Source organism: Lepidochelys kempii, chromosome 18, assembly GCF_965140285.1.
Source record: "Lepidochelys kempii isolate rLepKem1 chromosome 18, rLepKem1.hap1, whole genome shotgun sequence".
In the NCBI taxonomy this organism is placed as follows: Eukaryota; Metazoa; Chordata; order Testudines; family Cheloniidae; genus Lepidochelys; species Lepidochelys kempii.
In genome coordinates this window covers 12,528,151-12,552,338 of record NC_136397.1, presented here as the reverse complement: position 1 = coordinate 12,552,338, position 24,188 = coordinate 12,528,151, and the positions used below count along the sequence as shown (strand labels likewise).

Sequence of the window (24,188 nt, the reverse complement as noted above, 5' to 3'; positions counted from 1 at the left end):
TTTGCTGAAGAGAGAGGGGTGCAGGTGTGAGTGTATTTCATAATGTACTTTTCAGCTCACATTCACTGCCCATTTTAAAAAAAAGTAACGGTTAAACTGCTCACTTCAAGCTGTTCCTTCAATTCCCCCTACTTTTTTCTGGTGCTCTGCCTTGTGTGGCTGTAAATGGGTAATTTCCAATTTTAATCAACCAGCAGTCCAGCGAGATGGAGTAGTGGGGACTCCTCCTTGTAAGCATTAAAAAGGGGGTGAATGGCAACAGTTTCTTCTTACAGAAGACAGAGGAATGAAAGCACACAACCCCCTAGTACTGCAGCATCAGCAATGGGTATGAGCCTACATCCTGGAGGGGATTTGAACAGAGGCAAGACTGCTAATTAGGGACCTGTGTGCACTGTAGTTCTACTTAAAACATGCTCTGGTCTTGTAATGTAGATGAGACTAAACTGTGATTCCTAAATGTGCTGCAGCCTTGGACTCTTGCCAGACTGTAGCATGATTTGGGAACCTGAGTAAAACGCAGTTCAGTCGCATCCATGCGGCAAGACTGAACTGTACTCGAAACAGCTCAGGGCATTATCATGAACCCAGCCCAGGAGGAATTCATGTGGATGAGAGACCCAAGCCCTGCAGACAAAGATGAGGGAGTGTCCATGCTCCAGTTCAAACCACGTTGTCCAGAACTATTGAAACATGGTTCTTGCTAGAAACGTGTTAGTTTGATGGCAACTGGGCCTACCCATGCTATAGAAAACCATCTACAGACTAGTGTGTGCACTGGCCAGGGGACAACTGTATTCGCATCTTACTAGCAAAAACCTGTATTTAGTCTCGGTTCTGGCTAAAGCATTCTGAGCTGAAGAGTAATTAGGGCCTTATCTATTGGTGGCTGCAAGTGTAAGAATAATAATGCTAGGAGAGATCCCACTTTCCCTAGGCTCCTGTTAAGATCTCGGGCTGTCCCCTTGAAATTCCTCCTGCCCTGCCAGAAGAAAGTCTCTCTCTTTAACAGGAACTCAATAGTGTACATGATCTTTTCAGTGCTGGGGACTGAGGCTGATCAGAGAGGTTCATTATATGGGGAGTCCCTGAGGTGCGTGGAAAGCTGTTGGGGATGTGGTGATGAATTATTGATGCTCCCTTGAAAAGAACGGTTCTTGTTTTTCTTTAGAGCACGGAAAAGTCCAGAAGAACGTGAACATAAATCTGTATTTGGGCGCTGGAAGCCGCGCTGAAGCTACTCATCGGTGGGCCAATGCTGCTGCATTCACTGTAACCCCTGGCTGGCAAGCGGAGCAAGGCAGGAGAGCACCAGCTGTAAAAAGCAAAGGCCCCAAGAAGAGGGATCCCAGCCTGATACAGACTAATCTCTCTTGCCCTTCTTCTCAGCCTTTCCGGGCTGCTACCAACCAGCTCTCCTCCTCCTGCTCCCAGCAGCAAAATAACCTCAACTGCAGGCTGCAGCGGGGCAGCTCTGGAAAGGTGGCATGTGGTAATCCCCTGCCGCCTTCATCAGCTCCACCCCACGTGGATCTTCAGCGGAGACCTTTCCGCTTCGACACGGCTGGGCTAGCAGGGAGTGAGGAGAATGTGAGTGTCCACCTCCCGGAGAGGAGCCTGCAGCACAAGAAGAGACCAAAGGAGGGGTCTAGCCCCTGGGACCAGTCCTCTGTGCACTCCACCTGCCATAACCTTCCAGAGGGAGGAAACCAGAGCAATGAGCAACAAGTGAAAAAGCAGCAACATGGACCTTTCGCTGCTTATGATGCAGACTATGGGAATCCTTTACTATCCAGTACAGATTCCCTCTCCCCAGCTGTAGTGCCTGTAATCTCCTCTGCTGGGCTTGTCCCCCACCACAGCCCAATGGTATGTCTCTCTCCAGGGAGCTCCAGAGGAAGTGTGAACTCCTGTTGTCCTGGGCCTGCCCTCACCTTGGTCGAACTGGGTCCCCGCAGCTTGGCAGAGTCCCTTCCTCGCTCTGTGGCCCTTCAGTCTGTCCTGCAGTCCTCCAAGACCTCTGCCAGCCTGCACTGCTCAATCCAGAGGCTTAAGGAAGAAGCTGCTTTAATGGGGATATGGAGCTCCCTCCCTTTGGAGTCCAGGTCTTCTCCACTAGCTTGCAGGTTGTGCGTTGCCCCCGAGGTCTCTACATCTGCTGTCCTGAGTGTGGGAGAGGACCTTGCTAGAGAACAGAGCAGTGCTAAGCAGGCTAGAATGAAATGGGGTCCCCCATTTGTTAGGGATTGGGGTCTTGGTTCAGTGACTGGTGACGTGGGGGATGCCGAACCTACCTCTCTCTGTCACAGGTGCAGAAATACTGAATTATATGCGCAAAGAACCAAGGTTTCAGGTGGAATCTGGCCAGAAACCCCCTGTGCTGATGCCAGCTCGGTCTACCTGGTTGATACAGACGCAGGTAGTTCCCGTGACTGGTCTCCCTACCTCAGGTATAAATCTCAGGTACAGCACGCTCCACAAACGAACGGCACGCTCAGCCGTGTAAAAACTACTTTCCCTGAAAAGCCACTTGGAGTGGAAGAGTCGCCCTGCTCCGTGCATTGGAGGAAGGCCCTTCCATCTGGCCCAGACCCAGATAGCTTGCAGCTGTCACTGGAGACACAAGAGGGTAGGGCGCCAATGAATGTCCGTGTAGCTGTGTATGGGACTCCAAGGGAAGTGCATCTGAGAGTCCAGTCTCCTTCTGGAGATGCAGGGATCGGTCAAGTCCAGCCGCTCAGTATGAGCTCCATAGACGTCGGCACCTCTGAGCCTCATGGCAAAGACCAGGGAGAGTCAGCAGAGGCATGTGACATCGTATCGTCTGCAGCCAGGAGAATAGCCATGGTGAATAACAGGCAGTCTGTGACTAGTCCCAGCTACAGCCCTTTCAGGGTAACAGCCAGGCAAGGTCCTGGTGAATATTCTTTGGTTGCCACTGCCGTGGATGATACGAACGCTACCAATGAGGGAGAAAATGAAGAACGCTCCCAGGAGGCCTTCTGCATGGATCAGGGGCTCAACACAGACTGGGACCAATCTGAGAAGCTTCCTGCAGAAAGGAGCAACAGGGAACTGCAGAACTGTGAGGAAAGCAGCCAGGTGCAGGACAGAAGACTACCACGGGTGAGGACCCTGTCAGTGCACAGCATCCAGGTTCTCCTGTACCCTCCTGTGTTCGTCTCCACCTTTCACCAGCAGCAGCTGGAGGTGAAGAATGGAGGTGCTGAGGGAAAGGAGGTGTGGGGATGAATCTCCATACGGGGCCATGGGAGAGCCCCCAAGAATAATTGCAGCCATCATTTCCCTTCCCTCAGGGGACGGACCAGTGGCCCATCTGGTCTTGTATCGTATCTCTGACATGTGTAAGTGTCACCATCTCCCTTTCCCTCTCTCTAGTGTCTTATTCTCAAAGATCACCTTTGCATTTTACGTTTCCCGGCTCAGGGGAGGGAAAGCACCATGATGGCTAACTCTGCTGCAGGCATGGCAATGGAGCACAGAGGGCCCAGTTCTCCCACTCTCTTTTGTGCTGAAATTAAAGGAAGCACTTGCAAAGCAAGGATATACTCAGCATAGGATGAGCTGGGGCAGTCAGCTGGGACCGCCCTGCCTCATGGCTGAGCGTTAGTTTCCCAACCACAGTGGCTGTGTGAGGTTGCACATCATGTGACCACAGCCTGATTCTTCCACCTTGGGGTTGTTAGTACTTGTGAGACCGGCACTTCTTGCAGCTAATACCAGTGCGTCACTGTCTGCTCTTACCTGTAGGATCCAGAGAACAACGTCTCGTGTTTGGAGATGAAAGAGAGAAGGTAAAAAGGGCTTTGGGTGAGGGGGTTGAGTGGGGAGTTGCCTTTGGAAATGTGTGGCCATGGAACATTGCCTGGGGCTTATGGTTCCAGGGAATGTGCCACAATATTACCTGGAACACGTAGAGTTGGGAGAGTAGTTAGCCCTTGGAGAATAAATGGCTGCAACATCCAGAACTGAGTATGCTTTAAAAAAAAAATTGGCATGTCTTTGGACTTCCATCTTGGGTAGCTCCAGCAGTGGGCAGAAGGCAACCCTTGGTTTAAAGTTCCCCTCTAGTAGTGCAGCTTCTTCAGCTGAACTCATTGCATGGTCAGCAGAGAGCAAGCAATAGCTAAGGCCTTGAGAAGGGACTTGAACCCACAACCTTTGGGATAAGAGGGGAGAGCGCCACTAACTTGGCAATACTTACGCCCATGTTTGGTGCAGGGCTGTGGCTGAGTACATGGTCTGGAACCTGCTTTGGAGAGGACTGGGATCACTTAGTCCCTGGGAATGAGAGGACTAGCTGAGGTGGAGATTGCTAGTCAAGTGGATGGAGTCTTGCTGATATGTCTTGGCTGGATTTGACCTTCCTTGCTCATACTGGAGTTCAGTCCCTTGTTTCTGTTTCAGTTCTCAGCTGCTGGGTAATAGGCGACGACTAGCCAGGTGTTTCCAAGCCTGGAGCAGCCACACCCTCAGGAAGAGGACTGCAGCTAGGGAGCTCTACAGACAGCAGCAGCTTCGCAAGGGGCTTGGGGCCCTACAGTGGGCAGTGCAGCTGAGGAAGGTGCAGATGGAGATTGCCCAGCGGAGACACTCCCTGGCTGTGCTGGCCGTCAGCTTTCACAGGGTAAGGATGGGCAGGGGACAATAGAGGAAATGCTGTCACGCAGTAAGGAGGGCAGGAGAAGGGAGGGAAGTGGCAGGGGAATGGCTGCTCATACACATGATGAGGAAAGGGTGCACAATGCTACATTCAGTGCAGAGTGGATTCGGAGCCGGGGGTTCTGATGCAGGCAGGTCTCGCCATGTCGCTCCTCTTTCAGTGGAAGTCAGCTGTGGTGAAGCAAAACGAAAGCCAAACCTCCCAGCAGGAGCCAGTGACTCTCACCAAAGAGTCGCCAGTGGGTCTTGTCGGACTGGGGAGAGGTCCAGCTGTCACAGCCCCAGTGTGGTGCCGGCTGACAGCAGGGTCCCCGCAGGAAGCTGCATGGCACAGTAGGTAAGCTGGGATTTTCTCATCAATGACTCTTTGTGTTGGATGGTTGCGGGGCTGGAGCTGGAGGCAGAGGAACTCTCTTTAGCAAGAAGACCTCAGATGAAGGAAGAGCTGATGGCACAATCCTTCTCACCTCTGTGGATACAAGAGATTTCCAGGGTGGGAATTTACACTTACAGCTACTGAGCACTGGAGGATCCTACCTCAGGCTCGTCCGTGCTAGCTGTGGTAAAATTTCTGTGCCTCTGATAGAGGGGACAAGAGGGAAACCCAGGGTCATTTCTTGGGTCCAGTTGCGATCCATACGTGTGGAGCAGGGGTTGGTGAGTCAGAATCAGACTTGTCATCAATCCCTGGCAGGGGAATGAACTGAGCAAAGGGAAAGACCTATTTGCTCAGGTTCTATGGTAGAAGAGCTGAATCCAGAAAGCTAGAAGCAGCCCTGGTGGAAAGGGAGGCCTTGATTGTAACCCCTCCCCCTGTCTGGGTCTGTGAGCTCCCTCTCTGGCAGGTTCTGTGGCTAAACGCAAGCTTGGGACTCTTTCAGGGTGGAGGCAAACCTGTGGATGCAGCTTCATTGCAGGCAGAGAGCAGATGAGCTCTGTCGGCGGGCACAGGCCATCAGGGACCTGAGGCGGCTGGCTGGTAAGCACTGGCTCCAGAGCATTCAAACACATGCAGTTAAACAGTATGCTCCCAGGCTGGAAGGATGGTGGCATTTCAGGAGATTTCTCAGTTGATGTCTAATTACTGCCTTGTCTTTGCCCGTTCAGGACCTGATCCTGTGAAGTGCTGGGCATTGACTCTGGTGGGAGAGGAGGCTGCTCAGCATCTCATAGGATTGGTCGCCTATTGTTCTGTTTCAACATCTCCTCTGTCATCTCCTCAGTGAGATTAGCTTGTAGCGGATGCTCTGGCTACAGCAATGTGAACTTCCTCCCAGCAGTGCCTGGCCATTCCCAGCAGGAGTCCTGCCGGTGGATGTTTGCGTTGATGGTGCTAAAATGTTTTAAGCTCTTCTCTTCAGATCTGATTTTTCTCTTGTTTTTTCTCTCTCTCTCTGGTCTTGTAACACAGCAGCTTTCAGACTGTGGCGCCTGCAGAAGGAGCTGCTGGACAAAGAGGAGGCCAGAGTTCAGGAAGCTCGTGCCTTGCTGGAGAAGAAGCAGCTACAGATCCTTTTCTGGGCATGGCGTTCACGGAGCTTGGAAACCGAGCGGATTTTGCCACTGCTGACTCAGATCCGGAGAGAGCTGGCCATCCGGTAAGCAAAATGGGACCCATCTTCCTTCTCTTGGGGATGTCGGATTCAGTCTAGAATGTGTTCTATTGTGACAACCCAGGCAGGAGCCTGGCAATGAGAGATGCGACCCAGAATGATTCTTATCGAATTCTAGACAAAGCCCGTCCCCCTTGCTTATTGCTCTAAATATTTGAGGATTAAGTCAGTGCTCATGGGGAGGGTGTGAGGACATTGGCTAAAGACAGACCTAGCATGGACCAATACGGGGCGAGCTGCTTTGCATAACTCAGCCAAGGCACTTCAAACCTGAGCTCTGCTAGTCCAGTGACCAAATCTGAGACTGCCAACCATGCGGAATTGTTCCAGCCAGCACAGCGAGTCTGTGATGTGGGCAAATGGGGACTTGGAGAGAAGAACCCAACTCCTTTTCCTTTCCTGGCCCAATCCAAGACTCGAACCCAGGTCTCCAGAAGTGAAAAAGGCTGGTACGGTAATAGCACTGGGGTCTCCCTTCACTCGATAGTGCCTCACCCAGTCCCTTTCTCACAGCACCGACATTGAAGACTAAATGTGTTGTGTGTATGAATTTAGTGTTGTAGGCCGAAGTCTACCACAACTTTCCAAGGGTTGGGGTGGAGTCTCCATCACTGGAAATTTTGAAATCAAGATTGGATACTTTTGTACATGATCTGCTCTAGTTCAAACAGGAATTAATTCAGGGCACTCCTATGGCCTGTGTTATACAAGAGAGCAGAGTAGATGATTGCAATGGTCCCGTCTGATTGAATCCTCTGTTTATCCACAGACCAGGTACTGCACAGGCCATACTGGTTCAAGCTTCCCCTGCACAACCCCACTCAGAGGCCTCACCATTGACCTGGGCAGAGCACAACGAGGGTTGAGAGGATACTTCCATCTCTGTGGCTCATCCAGTTATTGACTTTTCTGTTGAGACTGTCAATAAGGGGGCCAGTTGCTAGTTACAGTTTGGGTTCAGTGGATTCCCATCCATTGGGAACTGGCCTGAAACCCCCAATTCATTTCATGTAGGCCATCCAATAGCCATCCAATGGTAAGATGTCTTGGTCTGGACTCAGACCTTGGACCTAGAAGTGGAAGATGCTTGGCATTCTCCCCAGACCCCTACATTACCCAAGCACTCCAGGAATGAGTTAAGGACAAGAGACGCCTGATTCACAAAAGTTCCATGGCAGAAATAACCAGAGAACCAGCTGTTGCCGCTTGATTTATTTTATTCTTTGGTCTCCTCAGGTGTTTCAGTGCCTGGAGGCAGTTTGTTGAGCGGAAGGCATTGTACAGACAGAACCTGGAGCATCACAGGGCCGAGTCCCTGAGGAAGTGCTTCCAGCAATGGGTCCTGATGCTGCAGCTCAGAGAAGTGGACAAGATGACAGCTGTGAACTTGTTTATCTTGAGGCAGAGGAGATGTTATGGTGAGGCGTTGAGGGCCTATCTAGTCATCTTAAGATCAGAAGATACTAATGTGCCTCTACATTTTCCCCTCTCCATGTGGCGCACTGGAGACTGGATGGAAGCTTATTGCAGGGCAGCATGAGACAAGTCGGCTACCCTCAAGATGGAATGTGATCCTAACGTGAAGTGCCGAGTCAGGAAGAGGGTTGTCCCCCTTGGCCAGATTAGTGTTGCTGCAGGAAGATTTGAGATCCTGTTGATAAGTCTAGAAGAAAGCCTGGCAATAATTTACTTTGAGATCTAGAAAGGAAGCTGTGCGGTGGGGGAGTCGGTGGCTGTCCCCTGTGTCAGGCTGAGTTTCTGAGCACTGAAGAGTCACTCCTGACAAATGGTTTCTCTCTCTCTCCTGTCTGTCTGTGACCTGTAAAGGACAACAAGCTAGCTCAGCTGCCAGTGGGCCTGCGGTGAAGGAGGATGAAGCTCAGCTATGCTTGGCTGTAAGGAGAAGCCACCTGTGGAAAAGAGGTGTCTCTTTAGATGACCTCTACCAGCGAATGAAGCTCCAGAGGATATTTCTGCTGTGGAATGCGAGGCTCCTTCAGCAACAGCGAGCTAAGTGAGTGTTAGGATCAAATGCTTAGGGAACACCTTGATTCTTGGGGTCCAGATTTCCTCTGGGTCCCTGAGTAAGAAATCACTTTGCCTCTCAGATTGTGTCTGCCGTAGAGTCTCTCTGTTGATGACACAGATGAAATTACATTCAAATAAATGAACTGAAGGGATCCGTCTAACCTATTGAAAGCCTATTAGGGGCTTATTGTGTCCCAGTGAGACCTTTTTCCAGAGTGGGTCTGTGTATGTGCGCTATCAATGCCAACCAAAGACGGTGCCAGGAGGGGCTCTGGGTTGTTGTGCCAGGAGAGGGCACTCTCTAGGAGTGGGGGGGAGGAATTGCTGCCGAAGGTGCCTTTGCGGTACTCCCCTGAAACGTGCGTGTGAGGTTTCCTTCTCGTCGATTCTGACTTTTAGAGATTATGCTACACACACCTGTGTCGTATATCTAGTACAATGGGGAAGATGTCTTCATTGCTGCCCACGGTACCAGGTACGTCACTGTGTGAAGGGCAGACATTCCAAAGGACAGTTTGTTGGCTCTTCAAGGACCTTCACCAGGACCTGCTGCTGCAGTGCAGGGGCAGGCCCTGAGTCTGGAAATGAAGGGGTGGACGCTGATGCTAGAACCCATCACCCATCGATTCAGAAATCAGCACGGGACAGGCTTCCCCGCTTTGCCCCACCAGCATGTCTCAGTGATCTAGAGAGCGGAGCAGTCTCCATGTTCCACTCAGTCCTTGGCCTCTCTGCTGAGACTGCCAGCGTAGGGGCTATTAGTGCGAGTTACCATGGTGGATTCCATCAGGTGGCTCCCTGGTCAGACCACACCCATGGTAACTCGTCACTGCTCACCTGGGCTGGGTTTAAATGGGTAACCTTGAGGTGAAAGACCCTTTAGCCAGCACCAGTCCGCTAAGCCATTGTGCAAACTTCTCCTTACCCTCTCCTTCTCCTCAGTTCCTTCTCTCAGGCTTTGGAGCAGCACCGACTGCGGGACGCTCTGAGACAGTGGCGCCAGAGGACTCTTCAGCTGAATCCTCTGAACCACAATCTCAGGGCACCTCCTGAGGAGCCTCTTGCCTTGCTGGATTCTGAGGAGTCTTCTCTCTCTTCCGGCTTCCACAGCAGCGCTCTTGCTCCTCTTGTTTCCCATGGCTCGTTGGAAAAGGTGAGGGAGTCCTGCTGACAGTCCTCTCTGTGCTGCAGGGAAGTATTGATGCAAATATAAAAGCAGGGAAGTTCAGATCCAGCAGGGACCTTGGGGGTCTGTTTCAGGCTGATAATACTTTGAGACAGTCCTGTCTAGTGGTGAAAGCAGTGCACTGGCAGTCTGGAGACCTAGATTATATTTCTGCCACTGACTAGCTGTGCAGCCTTGGGCAAGCCACTGCACCACTCTGTGCTTCACCATCACCATGCCAACGTCACACTGACCTTGTGCTTTTCACCTGAGGATCCCAAAGTGCCCTGCCCAGATGGGTAAATATGATTGTCCTCATTCAAAGATGGGGAAAGTGAGGCACAGAAGGGCTCAGTACAGATGGGGTACTGCCTTACAGCACTGAAGTGCTGGGATTTGACTCTAAAGTTTCTACTTCAACACAGTCCCCACACTAACAAGCTGATCTGCCTTGGCCTTAGACTTGAAGGCTCTGATGGCGGGGAATCCATGTGCTAAGTGTCCTCAGAGGCAGATACGGTCACGCCAGTCCCCTAAGTGAGGGGTTAGAGGGCAGGCACAAGGCAGCTGATGGTGGGTGGGTTCTGCTGTATACTCACTGCATGGCAGCTAGAAGGCACAGGGTACAGAGATCTCTGCCAGTTGTGGGAGGGGATACATGGACCTCTTGGTTTGGCTGCCATGGGAAACGGACTGCAGAGCTGCTGGGCTCTGTTCTACTTTCCACCATGCTGCCAGCCTCTGAGGAGCCATCAAGATGGGAGGCTTTGCTGTACTCGCCTGCTGACTATGCAGAGTACTGGGACAATCCATGGTCAGGGCAGATAGTAGCTAGTTAGAGGTCTATTTTCCACCAAAGGTGTGCCCACGTTCCTGTACACATAGCGGCTGACGAGTGTTTCCTGCAGCAGAAGGATGGATGCATCTTGGATCTCCCCAAGCTCCGCTGCAAAGAGGAGTGAACGTAGAGGTTAGAGGTCATTAGCAGAGGGATTGTTGCTCAGAGCACTAAACTCATAGCCTTGTGCTTTCCTCTGACCAGGAGAGCAGCTTCTGTGACAGCAGTCAGAACAGCCTCTCCTCCCTCATGACCTCCGAGGACACCACACACCTGTCCCGGTCTGTCTGCTCTCTGCAGCAGCACTGCTGCCCAGTGGTTCCAGCTGAGCTGGTGGGAGAGGCCTCCACTCCTCCACAGAGTCCCCGAGTCGGGTGAGTTGGATCCTGGAAAGAGGTGGCTCTTCTGTATGGATAGACATGGCCTGGATGGCTGCCTTTCTCCTGACTCCCAGCCCAGTGCCCCTCCAGCTGCTCTCTCCTTACCTTGCTTGTCAAGAGATATCAGCCTGGTGCTTGTGTCTTGCAGAGAGAATCCGTTTATGGGAGGCCAGCTCCAAGCTTTGGCACTGTGGAGACCAGACAGCAGGATCGAGCCTCTCACCAGTTACTTCGCATGGGAAGAAATGCAGTTCCAAGGTGACGCTCTGCAGGTAGTGAAGGATTTCTCCGTGCTGCTCAATTTATGGAAAAGTCTTTGGGTTTAATCACCTGCCAACCCCACCCCTCACCAGTCTGCTCTCAGTTGGGCAAAGAGGTTCCCATGACTGGCAGATCTCTGCACATCTCGTCCCCCTCCTCTTGCCAGCCTCAGTGGCAGATGAGCAGGGAGATTTTCCTGGTACTCAGAAATTGAAGGGGTACTTTGGAGGAGTTTGGCAGTGGTGAGTGCGGTCACAGCAGCATTAAGAGCAAGCAGGATGAATGGGGTCCAGTGTCTGTGCTGGACTTCAGACCCCTTTCTGGTTTGTTGCATTACAGGGTTACAGTTCTGGAGAGGAACTGGAGAGTCCCTGTGGCTCCCTCTGGTACCAAGCAGATCTACGACTCCTGCAGAGATATTTCTTGGTCTGGTCAACTCAGACTCAGCAGCATCTAAAGATCCAGCAGCATGGCAGGCTCGTTCTGCTGTCCCGGTATGGGCCCCAGAGCCAGTTTATACTTTTCTGACACTCTGTAGTAATTGTTTCCAGAGCATCTGTCGAAATGTCTATTGGGTGAAAATAGCAATAGTAATAATCCCTAGCTCTTCTTATCAATAGACCTCAAAGGACTTTACCAAGGAGGTCAGTATCATTAGCCTCATGTTATAGAGGGGGAAACTGAGGCACAGAGCTGCTGTGACCTGCCCAAGCTCACCCAGCAGGCCAGTGGCAGTTAAAGGAATGGAACCCAGGTCTCCTGAGTCTCAGCCCTGTGCTCTGTGCACTAGGCCAACTGGACCTTGAGCTCTGAATTGAACCTAGGATTTGCTTTTCCAGGGTTCCCTCCCCCACCTTATGTATTTCTTTTCCTTCATTTCCCCCTCTCCAGAACCCCTCATTTTAGTTTGGGCCAAGAACCTCCTCGTAGAGACTGGCAAGTCTGAACAGAGCAGTGGACCAGCTTGTCCGCTGTCTGCAAGTGCTGGGTGCTTCAGGAAGCAGGTGCAGGTCCCCTCCCGCACCACTGTTCTCGTTTGTGTAGGTGACCAATCCTTTTTGAGCTGCACTGAGCAAAGTGTCTCAATTAGGAAACATTAGGGCCTAAATTAACCCCAAAACATGAAGGCTCAGATGACCAAGACCGCCTAGGGGATTTAGACACATGGTTTCCATTGAATGTATGGGATTTGTATGTCTAAATCCATAGGCAGTTTTAAACAAATGTCAGCTGAAAAGTCAAAGCCAACATTCCACCATTGTCAAGTACAATGCAGCATAGTCTCCTGGTTAGAGCAGAGAACTAGGAGTCCTGATTCCTGCGGTCACTTCCTGGCACTGCCACCAACTCACCTGTGGCCTTGGGCAGGTCACTTAACCTCTGTTCCTCAGTCTGCCCACCTGTAATGTGGGAAGATATTAACGCCCACTCCCCAAGGTGTTGTGAAGCTTAATTAATGCTTGTCAAATACTGAGCTCTTGACTGGGAGACATGGCACACATGCCAAGTGTGAGTACGTTGGGTATGAACTCTCCCCCCAGCAAAGTAATACCAAGTAACATTCCAGGTGTACTTTAGCTGGTTGCTGTTTAAAAACAAATCGGATGTAATTCCAGAAGTTAGTGAAATCTCCCACCAGTAGTGGGTATTTCATTAAACTTAACATACAAAAGTAAATCTCTTCGAGCTGCTCCTCCAGCCTCTCACGTGTCCTACATCCTCCCCCCAACCCCAGGGCGTTTCTTGGCTGGCACAAGTGGGTTGTGGAAGATAAGAATCGGAAAGCCATGGCATCCAGACAACATGGTCTCCATTGCTGCCAGGCTGCCTTTGACCTGTGGAAGCGGAGGCTAACTCAGAAAGTGGAAGCTGACAGGCGATTCAGGCATTGGATCCGCCAAAAGGCAGCAGATGCCCTGCAGTGCTGGCATACCTGCTGGCAGAGTGAGTTACGCCATGGCATAACAGGCCCTGAATGCTGTGTAGAAGGGGCTGAAGGGGAAGGATATTATGATATCAAACAGGTTGGGAGGAAATCCTGCTTGTAGTCCTAGTGTTGGTCTGCAGATCTCAGAAGTAATGAACAGATTAGTGTGTATGTGCACCACTTCCCTCTACTGGTTGCAACCAGAATTGCTTGGTTGTGAGTCACATGCCCTGTACTGCTTATAGCTAATGGAGATTCTCCTTTGGCTCGGGTAGTTTGGACCAGGAGGCTCTGAGTTCTACTCCTGCTGTCACTATAAAGTTCCAAGTGGCTGTGATGTGTAGAGACAACTTGGAAGTCCTGGGTGACCACAGTTTTGAACTGAACATAATGGACTGGATCTTGCTCCCATTGAAGTCATTGTCAAAACTTCCATTGGCTTCAGTGGGAGCAGGATACAGCCCTGTGCAGTCTGTAAGAATCCTGCATCCATAGTACCCTTCATCAGAGGATTTCCAAGTGATTTACAAACAGTAAGTTCCCATGATGCCCAGGGAGGTAGGGAAGGATCCTCTTTTATAGCAGGGGTAGCTGAGATGCAGAGGAGCGGCAAAGTGATTTGCCCAGTATAACGCAATGTGCTGGTGGCAGGAGATGAATCCAGGAGTCCTGACTCCTCATTCCCTTGTCAAACCACTAGACCACACTGCTAGGAATTTTTTTTCTAAAAGCCTGTCTAGCTGCTTGTGTGGAAGGAATGATTTCAAAGCCTGTACAAGTCTGTCTGTCAGAGTGCGGGGCATGCGTCAGATCCGTTCTGTCTTTGTGCTGTTGCCTGCCCTTGGTGAGGTGGCTGTATCTCGTGGGCTGCTCTGGCCTGACTCCTGTGTTCCATTCCAGAGCAGTGCACCTTGAGGGATCTGCAGCTGCACTGGGCCCAGCACAGCTCGCAGGGGAGGAAGAGGACAGTCCTGCAGGCCTGGCACTGCCAAGCTGTGAAGTGGAGAAGTGCTGCTTGCTGCTGGAAGCGTCTCCTCTTGCGCAGGTTTGTCTGCTCCCCCTGAGAGGCCTTTCCTGGGAACAGAAATGTAATTTACTAGAGCTGGATCTGATCTGCGCGGGGTAGAGCTGGATGTGAAAGTTCAGGGGAATTTTGCATGAATGATGTTTCTGTAGAAATACTTCCCCGTCCTCCGCTCTTTTGCCCCTGCTTCGCTGCTGAAGCACTTGGTGTGGCAGAGCTCTTTCAGGGTGCCTGTGACCTATAGCCTAGCACTCCCTGCTGGATGTTTCTCAGGAAGTCGGAGAGAAAGCATGCGCCTGACTGGACAAGGCATCCCGGGAGAAGTGACCCAGCTTGAGGGAGCGATTGTGAAGGCCTGCCCAGTTCTTATGTCTTAGACCATTTCCTCTTGGACTGGGAGAGCAAAGAGGAGGAGGATTATTCTGCCTCAGCAAGAGAATCTCTTCTGATCTCTGCCACAAAGGGTCAGTCCCATTGGAGCCTCTTTGAACAGCTCTCTCTAGGTTGTCTTTCTCCTTTGCGAGACTACATTGAATCAGTGAAGGCAATGGGGTCACACTGGGGATGAATCGGGCCCACTGTGCACACAAGGCACTGGCAGCCTGGCACTCCAGTCTCGGTGCTGAAGGTGTCAGGGCACACATAGTAACAGCTAGGCCTTGCTAATGACTCATCTGCGCCCCCTCGATCGGCTGCCAGGAACCCCACTACCTTTAGAAAGGTTAATTGGTTGCCTTCTAGCCATTTGGCTTCGGTTAATAAACCCCTAGTGGCCAGTACCAATTCAGGAGCCTCTGCTCTAGGCAATTGTATTTGCTAAGCCAGGTGCAGCTCTCTGATGGCCGAAAGCAAGAGGCTTTTCCTTTTGAAGATCCTTTAACAGAAGGGAATTATTACTGGATCCCTGGGATCCCAGCCCAGGCAGCAAGAGGGGAGCCCAGGCAGCAGTGAGTGCCTGAGAAACAAAATCTCTCTGCAGGAGTCCGTCTAGCAGGGCAGGAAGGAAAGATCTGCTCAGCCAAGAGGGAAGAGTCTGTTGAATGGGGCTGGAGAAGAAGATCCAAGAGTGTGTTGGGAGTAGGGCTGGTAGGAAGAATCTGTGGAGAAGGTGATTGTTCTGGTGGATCTGACTCTCCCACAGTTTGAATCCTTCCCCCTACCTGGTGTATTCAGAGTAGAGGTTTGTTGTTGTGAAGGCATCTCCGAGCTTGGCATGGGACAGTGTCAATGCGCCCGTGACTCAGGCAGAACCTCCGAGCCTTTCAGGCTGGCTGGAGCGGGAAGAGGCAGTCTTTGCTGAGAGGAAAGGAATCTTCAGAGTCCGTCAAGCCGCTGCTCTCCAAGCCCACAAGCAGGAGGAGGATGCTGCCCACAAAGCTGCTGGCCTCTGGAGACGTACAGTACTGCAGAGGAGAGCTGATGGTCATCTCTACAGGCACAGACCCTGCGGGCCTTTCAGAGCTGTAAGCTGGTGCTCAGCAGGAGACGTGGGGCAGACAGGCGGATCCGTCCTCTCGCTCTTCCTGGTATGAGCAGACCCTGCGGCAAAGGGAACAGGTGTCCTGGGAGATCCGGAAGGAAAGAGAAGAGGGCTGTGCAGTGAAGTACTGGAATCTGTGGCTATCCCAGCACATGCTGTCCGTGTGCAGCAGAGCAGATTACGTCAAGGTTGTGAGCAAGCAGTGAGGAGAGGACTGGGGAGAGCGACACCATTATCAAACTACAGTGAAACCTGCCTTAAGCGATCACCTGAGGGCCTGTAAAATTGGTTACCTAATAGAGATGGGTCTTCAAGGCAAGATCCGACTAAACTGTCCCGGCAACACTGGAAGTGATGGCTGCAGGGTGGAGGTTGAGGTCCTTAGTGCAGGCTTCACTAACCCCGAAGGATTAATAAAATTAACTCGACATGCCTTGGGTACAGGGGAATTTTTGTTCTTCCACTTTGAGTGAAATCCTGGTCCCACTGAGGCCCATTGACTTCACTAGGGTCAGAATTTCACCCTATCAGGTTAAAAATCCTGTTTAAAAAGCAAGTGCTCCTCTCTTTTACTGTGTTACAAATAACTTGGTAGATTATTAAAACCTCTAATTTGCCATCCCCTATTTCTGCATTTCTCAGCGCAGGCAGCACAGATAAACAAGTCACGGTTGTCCCTCGTCACTTTCGCTTGCCAGCCCTCCTGCGCTAACTCAGGGCTGCAGTGTGTGTGTTGCAAACACAACAAGAGAGATGGTTCTTTGTTTAAAAAGCAAGCCCCTCTTCCCTTGGAGTTGCACAGTACCCACTGCACAGGAATACTTCTGATGGCCTGAGCTCTTGTGAAATCTCTTTTTTACAAAATCTAAATTTGGGGATGAATTGGACCTGACGGGTTGGCTTCCATTTCTGTTAGCGTGAAAAATCAGAATAAAGGATCCTGTGGAGAGAAGCAGTGTCCATAGAACACAAGGACATGAAACTATACACTGAAGTATCACAAACATCTCATCCTGACCCCTTTTACCTGGATTGTGGTTTAAACCCTAGGTAAAGCTGGTAGTCTGTCTCAGAGCCGCAAGCTAAAGGCCAGACCCTGAGATCGTCAGCCGGGACCAGCACATTTTAAGCAGAACAATGAGGAGTTCTCCATATAAACGATTGGCATGATATAGCATCTATTTTGTACTTATCTTTCGTTGAAGTCAACAGGGATAAGGACTTGGGGCTTGTCTACGGGGCAAGTTACTGCACGGCAAGCCAGCATGAGACTCTTCTGCAAACCAGCTGGCCACCCACTATTGCCCCATGTGGATCCTGCTACAGTGCACTGAAAGGCCAGCCCTGCTCTGGGACTGCAGGATTTGGCCCGAATAGATTTTCTTGTGAGGGGCCAAATTTCCATTAGAAAGCAGCAGAAACAAATATCCTGTGCCTACAAGCTCACCCTGACTGGTTTAGCAATTCAGTCCATGTAGCAACCGCCCCAGAAGGTATGTTTGAGAGAGATGCAATCTTTCGTCTGCCTGCAGCGCATCTGTCTATCAATAATCTTTCCACTGAGCGCATCTTTGATAAGGAAGCACTTCCCGATTTCCCACCTGGGCATGCTACAGGCTGAGCTGTGCCGCCTCCGGAGGGGGGCATTTTTCATGCTAGGATAACCCACTATAGATGCTCTTGATCTCCAGAGAGACCCGTCAAGTGGAGAATATTTACACCTCAATCCTACAGCGCAGGGGATGAATAATGGGAACTCTGGGGGAACGAGGAACAAAGGAGCAGGCCAGAATCTGAAAACGCATGGGCCGGTGAAGCTGCAGCGGAAGGCTCTGATGTGTTTCGTGTCAGTGTGTTACTGTTTGGCTACAAGGGGAAGTTATTCTGGAATAAGGTAGGGTGGGAATTGAAAGTGCTATAGCTATTCTGGAATAGGAGCATCCACACAGAACATTATTGTGGAATAGCTCTTGTGCCTAGTTTCTCTGCATAGACAAACCCGTAACTGAGCCGTATACTAAACAAAGCAGAGATAAAACCACCTTTTTTCACTTCTAATCAACCAGTTCCAATCCAGCCCACATGTGTAACAGCCAAGTATTGTGATAGCTCGTCAGTGTTCTATCTGAAATGAGTGTTGGGTGTTCTCGCTCCAGTTCCCCATGGAGAGAGTCCCCCCTCACAGCTAATCCACCACTGTGGCCTCCAGTTGATGACACTGGAAACAGTCTTGGCAGAGAGGCCAGGACTGATAGACTCTAGAGGCTGATCTCCCTTCACAACCCTGACCTGAAAGAACCACTTCTTGGGGTTCAATGCAGCGGCAGGGCAGCATGGTGGTAGCTTGTGTCCATGCAGGATCTGTTCTGTGGGCAAAGCAGGGTTTTAGTATCCAGGGCTCTTGCTCGGACACTTCTTGTGAGCATGATATTCACTCTGTAGGCGCCTTTGCATTAATACGGACTCCAAAGACTTATCATTAAAATGTGACAGAAGGAAATTGATGTTCCCCCAATCACAGGAAGTACAGGTAGGCAACCTTCTGGGAAAGGCTAAGTGAAGTAATTGGGAGCATTCAGCAGAAAGTAGCTACAGTCCAGAAGTCTGGAGCTATTTGACCTCATCCTCCCAGTGCCTTTGCCCAGGAGTACTTGACAGCACAGGGTGAAAGTGGGTGTATCCCCAATCTGAGCAATCTGATCTGGTAGCTTTTTGCATTTGCTTTGAGCAGTTGTAAATAACCCCATAGGATACGAGGTAGAGGAGACTCGGACTGGTGCCTGCTTGTCTCTGATACAGAAATGTTACTTCAGGAACCAGTGATTGTGGATTCTTTTCCAGGGTCCTAGTTGCTTGGTTCCAGGTTACCAGGCGTGGAGCCACGCAGCATGAAGCCCTCACCCAGGCTGCGCTCGCCAGGCAGCAGCGTAGCCTCACACTGTGTTTTGCCCGCTGGAGGATGGAATTCTTGAGAGCTACGAAGTGGCAACAAGAAGAGAGAGACAGCAAACAACAGAGACCTGCTTGGGCTAAATCCTTTCAGCGCTGGAGAGTGGCCACTAGGGGGCATCAAGCCCTGCACTTAGACTCCATGGCTGTGGTGAAACAGGTGAGCAGGTTCTGTATGAGTAGGGCCCTACCAAATGCACAGTCCATTTTGTCCATTTCAGTCATAGGATTTAAAAATTGTAAATTTCGTGATTTCAGCAATTTAAATCTGAAATTTCACAGTGTTGTAACAGGAGGGATCCTGACCCAAAAAGGAGTTGGGGGCGGGCGTGTCGCAAGATTATTTTAGGATGGGTTGTGGTCCTGCTACTCTTACGTCTGTGCTGCTGTTGGTGGCCTTGCTGCCTTCAGAGCTGGGCAGCTGGAGGACTGTGGCTGCTGGCCGGGAGCCCAGCTCTGAAGGCAGAGCCGCCGCCAGCAGCAGCGCAGAAGGAAGGATGGCAGGGTCTGGTATGGCCACCCTAACTTCTCCACTGCTGCCTGCACAGCTGGGCCCTCAGTCAGCAGCCGCCACTCTCCATCACCCAGTTCTGAAGGCAGCAGTGCAGAAGTAAGGGTGGCACGGTCTGGTATTGCTTCTGCGCTGCTGCTGGCGGGTGCTGCCTTCAGAGCTGGGCGCCCGGCCAACCGCTGCCACTCTCCAGCCACCCAGCTCTGAAAGCATTGCAGAAAGAAGGGTGGCAATACCGTGACCCCCCCACTAAAATAACCTTGCAAACCCCCCCCCCCCGCGCAACTCCCTTTTGGGTCGGGACCCCCAATTTGAGAAATACACATCTCCCCCATGAAATCTGGATAGTATAGGGTAAAAGCACACAAAAGACCAGATTTCACAGTCCGTGACGGGTTTTTCATGGCCGTGAATTTGGTAGAGCCCTATGTATGAGACAACTCTCTGTTCTCTGAAGAAGAGCCCAGATGGGTGACTTGGCTCAGAGACTGGCGATGGGGCTTGTCTCAAAACTTAGATACACGGGCTCTGATGGTGTGACTGGCTACGTGACGGACGGTGACTCTGCTTGAATACTTTTCAGGCTATAGACCTGCTGCTTCCCTGCTGAAACGCAGCAACCAGCTTGTGCACAACACACAAGCCAAAAGGACTAGAACAAATCCTCTGCTCCTAAGAAAGGTGCCGCGGGACAATTTCTACTGCACAGAGCAGACCGGACCTTGGTTATCACAGTCCTTTCTGACAGGCCCACAGCCAGCAAACTGCACGAGACTCCATTTATTTTTAAGGATTTAGTCAGCCCTGCTGGGATCTGAACCATGGTGTGTCACACCTGGGCTCAGCTTGTGTGACTACCGTGTGTGTGTGTGGGGGGGGTTTCCCCCCTCCTTGCTTTTGTGTTAGGTCTTGATGGCTGCCTTGTAAATTCTATCCTCAGGCCTGCAACTACTGGACGAAAGCTGCTGCCTTGTCCCAGAGCTCCCGGCAGCGGGGCACCCTCATAGGAGCCAGGAAGTGCAGGAAAATGCCCCTGTCTTGGTCAATCAGTAAGAATCAAATCCGCTTCCTCCTGTCTGGGGGCTATACAGGGAACAGCAGGGCGTTGTTGGAGCATGGGGGTATCTGTCTAGAAAGGAGCCATCTACTCAAGCTCTTCTGTAAATGATTAATTGAATAGGATGGTGGCTGTGGTCTGTTTTGGGGGCTTTTGGAGCTAAAGGGAGAACAGCACCTGCCGGCTCTTTTCCTTGCCACGGTGGCATGCCCTGTGTGATTGCTGTGTCTCCTTCCACAGAGCCGAGACAATGCAGAAAAAGGGATCTTGGACCAAGCACAGCGACTTACAATAGGCTCCTTCCCAGCGCCTTTCGTTGCTGGCTGGTGATCTACAGAAACCAAAGCAGGACACAGAGGCTGCCAGTCCATCAGCTTCTGGAGAGGCCTCGTGTGGTGGGCTGGGCACCTGGACATGCCTGGCCCCAGGAGGGTGGCACCGAGCTGGTACCAGATGAGCAGTATAGAAAACGGCTCGGGTAAGCACAGGGTCTGAACACGGTCAGCACCAAGGGATCTGGAGAAGGAATCTCTGGTAACTGTGTTGTCACCTTCAGGTTGTTTCCTTCAGTCAGCGTTGGGTCGTGAAGATGGACGTATCTGACCGAGCAAGACCTTGAAATCCCCGTTCTTCTTCTTCCTTCCCAATGGGGGCCCTGACCATAGGGCCTGGCTCTTTAAATGGAAGGAGCATTTCTTAGGTCGCATTTATGTGCGTGTGCCTAGCTTCCATACTTCTGCTGGGGGGCAGTCAGCATGAGGAATCGCCATGAACAATTTATTGTGCTCTGGGGGCTCCGAAGCAGGGAAGGGGACGGGGGCAGTGGACTGGTGATGGTCACTGGTTCGAATCTGGAGCAGGAGGGCAGTGACCGAAAGCTGTGGAACATGCAGAGTAAGATGGGGGTGTCAGTCCAGGCCTGATACAAGGTCAGCGTTGAGGCACATTGGCAGGGCAGCATGGGGGAAACTCGTACCTATCGAGTGGATAAATAGAGGCCTTAACCCTGCAGCGTTGTTAACTGAACCCCCCTATCTGCACTAAATGTGCTAACCAGATAAGCAGGGATGAGCCTTGTGTCATTGTTAGAGGAGGGGGCAGTGAGTCCCAGTTTGTCCCCCCTCCTCCCACTGCACCCTTTCTGGCCACAAGTCTCCAGTCACTAGATGTAAGGAGCTGAGTGTGGGTTAGAGGTAAGAACTGCCGGCGTCACTCGATCCTGGCCTTGGAGCGGCGTCAGGCCCTCGGGAAGCAGTCAGGCCGGCTGTGTCTGTGCCGAGGGAGAACATCAGCTGGGGTGAGTGCAGCCATCAGTACGAGCACGTTCCTTTTCCTTCTCTGCCTCCAGGACGAAGTACCTGAGACGATGGCAATGCAACGTGCTGCTCCGCCAGTTCCGGGCCGGCAGGAGGATGCGCTCGCTGGAGAGCGGGTGGCTGCGGTGGAAGGACACCAGCAGGACGGCACTGATCGTGCGGGCGCTGGTGAGTGAATATCTGGGCCCATCCACGAGGGGAATGCTCCTGCAGGGTCTGTCCTCTCAAAGCCCCACCCTCCCGGGAGGTGAGTGGATAGTCCCCATCCCCGCGTCACAGCTGGGGAAGCTGAGGCCCAGGGAGGATTAAGTGGCTTGCACCTAAGGTCACACAGCAAATTCCTGGCAGGGGTGGCGTGAGAACCCAGGAGTCCTGCCTTGTGCCGCTGACAAACTACTAACCCACACTCCTCCTTACTCAGTGTCTTCCTTCCTCCCTTTACCTCTGCAATCCCCATATTCTGTCCTCCTCCTCCTTGGACAAGTGACTATTTGGGACCTGTTCTGAGCCCCACCTGAGGGTCCCAGCAACAGGTGTGCTCCTTCAGCTGGCCTCTGGCCCCTGGCTGACTGCTCGTAGAATGCTGCTGGTGGGCAGGCTGCTTTGCCAGTGGGTAAGAAGAGGGGCCCCTGCCCCAGAGAGCTTGCAGTCTAAACAGCCTGAAAGCTGGCTGAGGAGGGGGAACGAGATGCATGGCCCAAACCAAGTGACTGAGCAGTTTTCCACAGGAGTCTGGTTAGCGTTCAGCTTAGTTGTGAGCTCAGTAGAAGGGATGTGGTGTGAGTGATGAGGGGAGGCTGGCCAGCTTTTTAGGAGGAGGTGGCTCAGCTGCTCTGCAGCAGCATTTCCAGGTCATGGGGGGGCCTTCTGGAGGACCTAGAGAGATTTGGCCAAAGGCAGTTATTGTGTGAAGCAGAGAAGGGGTTGCACAGAACGGGGCTGGAAGGGGCAGGGACCTGGAAGCCAAGGAGGCAGACGGTGCTGGGCAGAGGGAGCTAACCTCTGTGTGCTGCCTTTTCTCCTCGCAGGTTGGGCAGAGGCTGCTGGAATGGGGCTGGAGGATCTGGAGGAGGCGCTACCTGCAAAGCCGGGTGGCCCAGAGTTTCCTGAAGGGTGAAGACCGGAGCCTGCTTGCCAGGGTAGGAGCTTACTGCTAGTCCGCTTGATCTCCCAGTTAGTAGCTGAAGCTTCGGTTCTGTGGACTACAAATTTTTTGTATTATGGGAGCACCTAGAGGCCCCAACCAAGTTTGTGCCCCATCGTGCTGGGCACATCACAAATGCCTAGTGAGAGACACCTCCTGCCCCAAAGAGCTTATAGCCTAAAAAGGCTTGGTAGAAGGTGGGCAGAACGGCAAGGAAGAGGAGGGAGCAGAGAGAGCACTGAAGGGAATGGCGGTTTTTGGGTATTTCCATTCTGGGTGTTCCTTATTGGAAAAGAGGAAAGCAGATTGAGGCCTGTTGGTGCACAGGGTTAATGAAGCGTTAGTAATCCGAGACTCTGCTATTCAATCTGGCTGAGGGGTTGCTGTTGTCTAGGGAGGTGTGTGGATTAGCATGTTCCGCGTGTGACGACGCCATTGGCAGGTGCCCTGTGCTCTCTGTTACTAGGAGGCTGTTTCCAAACTACGCTGACTCAGTTTTATGCTGTTCTAACTAGCAGGGCAAGTAAAGCTGGTTGGGAGATGCTGCTGACCCAGCCCAGAGCCCATGGTGCTTGCCTGGGCCAGGGGAAGTTCTTTCCCCCTGGACCACTCCTGCAGTCAGCTGGGTGCAGGAAGGAGAGTAAGCTGCAGGATTAACTGTTTGTGGAAATCTCACTGCAGGCCCCTTCTCGCTGTATTGCAAGGAAAGTGGAGGAATGTCAGGGTCACGTACAAACAGGCTGTGTCTAACACTGACCTGTGAGCAGCAGATTGGCTGGCTCTGCTGGTGTGACTTGATCGTTCTGCCTTGGGAGCAGGTTCTGTGCTCTAGCCAGTCTCCCTGAGTGCTACGGAGGGGCAGGTCTCTGAGCCAAGCCCCAGGGCTAGGGGTGGCAGGGAGGCATCCAGACAAATGCTCTTGGGCCCTATCGTAAAAGAAGGGGATCCCAGTCACATCCTGCTGCATGAGCCCAGGCCACGCCGAGCCCGTTGTTAGAAGTCCGAGGCCCAAGCCTAACGCAGTGTGTAGAGGTGGCAGGGCCCACTAGGCCATGCAGTCTCACCCGGGGCATCCAGGTGGAGCACTATAAACCAGGAACTCTAGTCCCCCTCTGTCGTCATCAAGATGAAGGTGGCTGGGGCTGCAGTGCAGAATGCTGGGGGCTACCCAGCTCTGACCTGGGTCTGACTTCTCCCTTTTTCCATTTCAGGCCTTTGGAAGGTGGCACCAGCTGACGGTGTCCCGTCTGGAGGGCAGAGGACTCTGCTGAGCTTCTGGAGGGACTGGCCAGAGCTTACCTCGTTGGCCCAGCTGAGAATATGGCTGGGTATTGAAGGGGGGCGTGGGTAGTGTGTGTGTATGTGTCTCCTTTGAACACTTATCAAGAATGCCGGCCAATGGTGCTTTCTCAGAACTGTCTCCGCCGGGCAGCTGCCGTGGGTACCAGCTTCTGGCAGAGCCAGTCCCTGCTCTGCTAGTGCCACATCGGCCTGCCAGGCAAGAGCCCAGGAACTCCTCGGAACAGAGTGTATCCAGCCCCGGGCTCAATTTCAAAGCACAGGATACCCTGTCTCCTCCCTGGCCTGCGGCGGGGGCGTATTCGCTTGAGTTAGCTGGGCGCTCTCCTCGCCCACTGGTCTTGCCTGTGTTGGTGCAGGGCAGGACCAATGGCCTGCTGGGGGCACGCAGCTTGTCTGTTGCAGGCTGCCGGCTGTGCTGAACATGAGTTCTGATTAAAGGTCGGTCTGCCACGCACTCTTTCCTTTGAATCAGGGGTTCAGCTGTGACCCTGTATCACAAATGGCTCCACC

General features: G+C 52.1%; 1 protein-coding gene across 4 annotated transcripts in view; it reads left to right on the top strand.

Annotated features, from left to right (window-relative positions):
- Nucleotides 1-24,132, top strand: part of C18H1orf167 (chromosome 18 C1orf167 homolog) — a 29,905-nt gene extending 5,773 nt beyond the window's left edge. Inside the window, exons 3-22 of one of the 4 annotated variants that reach the window (XM_073316936.2) lie at nucleotides 1,172-3,126; nucleotides 3,772-3,815; nucleotides 4,429-4,648; nucleotides 4,845-5,020; nucleotides 5,565-5,662; nucleotides 6,098-6,281; nucleotides 7,533-7,714; nucleotides 8,124-8,310; nucleotides 9,267-9,477; nucleotides 10,532-10,701; nucleotides 10,856-10,979; nucleotides 11,308-11,462; nucleotides 12,704-12,912; nucleotides 13,796-13,940; nucleotides 18,241-18,508; nucleotides 19,800-19,908; nucleotides 20,157-20,394; nucleotides 21,265-21,400; nucleotides 22,261-22,371; nucleotides 23,588-24,132. In XM_073316936.2, the coding sequence (XP_073173037.2) occupies nucleotides 1,172-3,126; nucleotides 3,772-3,815; nucleotides 4,429-4,648; nucleotides 4,845-5,020; nucleotides 5,565-5,662; nucleotides 6,098-6,281; nucleotides 7,533-7,714; nucleotides 8,124-8,310; nucleotides 9,267-9,477; nucleotides 10,532-10,701; nucleotides 10,856-10,979; nucleotides 11,308-11,462; nucleotides 12,704-12,912; nucleotides 13,796-13,940; nucleotides 18,241-18,508; nucleotides 19,800-19,908; nucleotides 20,157-20,394; nucleotides 21,265-21,400; nucleotides 22,261-22,371; nucleotides 23,588-23,647 (4,982 nt within the window). In that variant the 3' untranslated portion in view covers nucleotides 23,648-24,132. Of the gene's footprint in view, nucleotides 1-1,171; nucleotides 3,127-3,249; nucleotides 3,366-3,771; nucleotides 3,816-4,428; nucleotides 4,649-4,844; nucleotides 5,021-5,564; nucleotides 5,663-6,094; nucleotides 6,282-7,532; nucleotides 7,715-8,123; nucleotides 8,311-9,266; nucleotides 9,478-10,531; nucleotides 10,702-10,855; nucleotides 10,980-11,307; nucleotides 11,463-12,703; nucleotides 12,913-13,795; nucleotides 13,941-18,240; nucleotides 18,509-19,799; nucleotides 19,909-20,156; nucleotides 20,395-21,264; nucleotides 21,401-22,260; nucleotides 22,372-23,587 lie in introns of those variants that run through there. The other 3 variants (XM_073316935.2, XM_073316939.2, XM_073316938.2) reach the window with 3 other exon arrangements.
- Nucleotides 24,133-24,188: the final 56 nt, after the last annotated feature.